Raw genomic sequence first — 4840 nt, forward strand, 5'->3', positions numbered from 1 at the left:
GTTTTTAAAAATTTGATATTCTTTGATTCAATGAAAAACCCAGTAATTTATAATTTTCAATATATAAATCTTTCAAATATTATATAATTTTTATAAAATAAATATGTATGATAGATATTCTGTAGGTGAACTATAATGTATTTTTTGTCGGATCGTTAGCACTAATCATTAATCTCAAAAGTCAGTGATTTTTTACTCTGATACTACTTGTCGAGTTGTTAACACCAACTATTAATTCTAAAAATTTGAGTTGTTAAAAAGATATAATTAATTCATTTAAAACGTACGAGCATACTACCTACAAATCTTGACTGTAACTCGGCTCAACTAATCTCCCGTTATTTTGAGTATGACTCAAACCAATCTGACTTGCTATCATTTCAAACATAACTCCGCTCAACTTGACTCCTGCAACAGAGTAATAGGATGCTGGCTCCTTTAAACCAACATTTTAAATAATTTAACATTTCTTTATCAACTTCTCTAATTTTTTTAATTTAAATAATTTAACATTTCTACTGACTGTCCCTAGAGCAAGTGGCAAAGGACTTGGTGGTTGGTACCTGATACCCAAGTTCGAATTCTAGTTGATTCACATTTCCAGCTAAGTTTAGTTCTAAAATGAAATAAACGAAGCGGGTAGCGTGCTACCTATCTCTCTCAAAAAAAATTAACATTTCTTTGTTATAAAATTTGTTAGTCCAATTCAAATTAAGATAAATTAAAAAAAAAAATCAAAATGAGACACATGCTTCATATGAAGTTTATGTAACTTTACCTACAATAAAAAAGCATATTTATTTACCTACAATAAAAAAGCATATTTATTTAAGATTGTATAGTGTACGAGATATATGAGTACACTGCATGCATCCAACAATTTCTCAATAAACATACGACCTCAATACCTAAAATTCTCAAGCATTATAAAAGTCGCGATGCGGGAAAAAAAAGAAAAAATCTCTCCTGTTACTTTCGGCGTATTCCTTTTTCTTTTAATTAATATAATAATATTGGGATTGGAATGGGAATAGGAATGTAGCGAAAAAGAGAAAAGAAAATAATATAAAAGCCATTCTCAGCAGAAAAAAATCGATTAGCGTTCGTAACTCCGTTCGTCACCTCTCCTCGCCGTCGCCATCGTCGTTGTTTCGTCGACACCAAAACCCTAGTTTCCGGCGCGAGCGGCGGCGGGGGGAGTTGCTAGGGTTAGGGTTTGGGGGGGATGGGGGCTGGGGTGTCGAGCATCATGGGGCCGGAGGGGGAGGTGGGCGCGGAGGGGGCGGATACGGGGCTCGGCGACCTACCGGAGAGCTGCGTCGCCGCGGTGCTCCTCCGCCTAGAGCCGCGCGAGATCTGCGACGCGGCGCGGCTCAGCCGCGCGTTCCGGGGCGCCGCCGCCGCCGACTTCGTGTGGGAGGCGAAGCTCCCGGAGAACCACGGGTACCTGATGAGCTTCGTATCGGAGGGGGCGGAGAGGGGCAAGGGTTTCGTGTGTAAGAAGGAGATCTACGCGAGGCTCTGTCGCCCGATTCGCTTCGATGGTGGCAACAAGGTGAGTGTTCGATCCTTAGATCAAGTTTTTTTGTAGAATTTCATCCGTAAATTGGTTTTTCTTTTCCCCCAAATTTAGGGTTCTTATAGTATTTGTTGATGGGTGTTGATTGATTTGGTGCTTTTGTTGTGGTTTCTTGTAGGAATTTTGGATGGAGAAGCGCAGGAGCGGGATTTGCATGGCGATTTCATCCAAGGGGTTGGCGATCACTGGTGTTGATGATAGGAGATATTGGAATCACATCTCAACAGAGGAATCTAGGTATTAAATTTTTTCTTATTTTGTTTTGGATATATGTACCAATTTTTACTATGTGTTTTCTACGACTCGATATCATTTTACTATTCGAACTTTTAATTTTTTAAATAACTATTATTTTCTCAGGGATCTCTCTGCACTGTACTTACTTTAGAGAATTAGTTCATTTGCTATAAGCTGTACTCTTTTTTATCCCTTCTTAAGACACTACTAAAATATTATTTTCTCGCGAATCTCGACGCTGTTGTCTATTGTTGTAGATAGAAAAAGAGCAATTTTCTTCGGAGGCATTGGTTGGAGGTAACAGAGATCATACCTTCAATCCATTTTGGGGGAAAAAGAGATAGATCCAGTGAATTGTTCTCAATAATTTTTTCAGCCATTTAATGGTGCTTTTTTATTTTTTCCACCAAATTGGATGAATAGATTTATGTTAAAATGAGTGTAAAATGATGTCTTTGGAAAGAAACTTAGTAAATCGTGGAAAATAAAGCCAGTCCCAAAGTAAGTGATTTGTAATTAAGCCCTTTTTTTTAATTGAAAACTCAAGTTCAAGATCAAATTTTTACATGTGATTTTTCCTTTTCTAGCATCCTAATCCAAATTTTCTCATATAATATTTTTTGACTTCTAGAATTCTCGGTTGTTTTAGTAGCCTAGGCATGCTTGTTCTCCACCTTGACATGTGTATTGTCTTTTAATTAGTCATTTAATAGAGGCTCTTGTCCTGATATGAACTTATTGATTTGTTGTAAGCACAGCAATAGAGTCCGGTACCTTTCGGACAAGTATATAGTTTGGTTTGTCCATTAGAATAAGGTAATCTCAACTATTTAATGTTGTTTCTGTGTGTGCCAACTATAAAACATTGTACATCGTCATCTAGTGGCTTAAGTTTTTAGGGAAAAAAAGAAAGGAAAAAGACAGTTTCAACTTTCAGATGGTATCTGCTATTTAATTTTTTTTAAAAAAAGCCCGCCTCTGCCCATTAATTCAAACTCGAGTTCTGAGGCTTATTAAAAAGTTTTGAGCCTAGACGTGGGGAAAGTGTTTAGTTTAAAATGTTAAAACACTCTTCTCAAGTAGATTCAACTTTTAGGAGTTGTAATTTAGAAGCTGCTTTTTAAGCTAACTAATTGCTTACAAACGTAATAGGTTTGCTTCATAGTTGTTTGCAATTTATTTATTTATTTTTTACTTTCTAGACTAGTAGATTCTTCTTTTATCTAGGGTTTTTATGAATCTTGTCATTCTGTTGGGTCTGTCGTGTGGAAAAGCAATTAGCTGGTTTCACGCATCTGTTGTTTTAGGAATTAAGAAGGGAGTCTGATATTGTTTGTTTCTAGTTTTATGTTGAAAACAATATAAGGAAGAATTTTGTTGGTTCTAATAATTGGCGATGCAGGTAATCATGGGAGAAAGTACTAAGAAAAACTAAGATCAAAACCTTGTTTAAATTTTGTGCTACACTTACAGTCAATCAATAATGCTTTTTTGGACTTTCATACGCTAAATAGAAACGTTAACATCAACTTTTCTTCTGAAGCCTTTCGGCATACGGATTTGCTCCAGCACATCCTTGTATGATTGTTATTGATTCAGAACCTATTTATCAGTATTGGTACGGTCCTTTGTTCGGCTTCAGCATACAAACAAAAAGTGTGGGTCTGGGCATTATGCAGTACATTTTAGCTAATTGTTTGATTAGCAAATGGAGTCTTTTATATTTTTCTCTTTTTGATGTTAATTAATATACTCTTCTTTTTTCAAAAAAAAAAAGAGAATATCGTTTTTTAATTTGTATATCATGTATAACATCTAAACTCTCCCTTTATTGATTTTGGAACAACCTCATCTACTTGGCGAACATTTATTTATAACTATTATTTTTCACTGCCAACTGTCTTTGAGACACTAACAAAAGAGCGAACACACCTTTACCCACGTAAAAATTGCTTGTATGTAATTGTTTTCTCTTTTATCATGAAGCCATATAATCAATCCTCTTTACTGGTGCCACTTGAAAATTCAACTAATGGAAAACAAATTCACGCAGATTCGGATCCGTGGCATACCTCATGCAAACTTGGTGGTTTGAAGCGGCCGGAGAAGTCGACTTCTGCTTCCCGGCAGGTAAATACAGCCTGTACTTCAGACTCCATCTGGGCCGGGCCTACAGGCGATTGGGCCGCCGACTCTGCAACTCCGAGCACGTCCATGGCTGGGAGAAAAAGCCCGTCCAGTTTCAGCTTTCCACCGCAGATGGTCAGCACGCTCGAACCCATTGTCACTTGGCCGAGCCCGGCGCTTGGATCTTGTACCACGTCGGCGATTTCATTGTACCAAACTCGAGTGTACCGACCAAACTCAAGTTCTCGATGACGCAAATCGATTGCACACACACGAAAGGCGGTCTTTGCGTCGACTCCGCGGTAATATACCCAAAGGGGTTTAGGCAGGGAAAGGCTTATACAGCTTGCATGTAATTTCTTTTAGGGGTGGGCAGTGTAGTTTACTGGAACAGGAATGCATACTAGGGTACTGGCCTGCTTTTTCCCTAGGCATCTGGTATGCTCTGTAACATGTATATATTAGTTTGTAGAAACAGTTTTGATCTGCTGTGAGGGGCTTTTCTTGTGAATTAAAAAGAGAGTTTGCAAGAGAATAGTTGTCTGATCCCATATGTTTGAGTGGTTCTGTTTCTGTTTTTCAGTAACCAGTAATAATTTTTTTTTTTTTAGTTGGTGTTGCTTCTACTCATGATAAAAGTACTAAATTATGCTTCTCTATATGGCCTCATTAGGAGTAAGGGTATTACCTTTTTAGCCAATTTCACCATGTCCTCTTGTGCAACGTATTATTATGATATTGAATTGGTAAAAATGCTCAGCAGTTATTCCAATTATGAACTATTTGGAATCAGCATTCAATTTTTCATTTTGACTCCAAAATTTAAATGCGTCGTTTATCTTTATAAATTTAGTTAGTATAAACTTCATAAAATTCTCGCAACTATAAATGTATTAA

The 4840-nt window shown here is 37.0% G+C and overlaps 1 protein-coding gene across 1 annotated transcript; it reads left to right on the top strand.

Annotated features, from left to right (window-relative positions):
- LOC109714544 (F-box protein PP2-A13) lies at window positions 946-4553 on the top strand. The gene is made up of 3 exons (XM_020239217.1): window positions 946-1555; window positions 1698-1816; window positions 3870-4553. The coding sequence occupies exons 1-3, from the start codon at window positions 1226-1228 to the stop codon at window positions 4297-4299; spliced, it is 879 nt and encodes a 292-aa protein (XP_020094806.1). The 5' UTR covers window positions 946-1225; the 3' UTR covers window positions 4300-4553.

Source organism: Ananas comosus, linkage group 8 (assembly GCF_001540865.1).
Source record: "Ananas comosus cultivar F153 linkage group 8, ASM154086v1, whole genome shotgun sequence".
NCBI lineage: Eukaryota > Viridiplantae > Streptophyta > Magnoliopsida > Poales > Bromeliaceae > Ananas > Ananas comosus.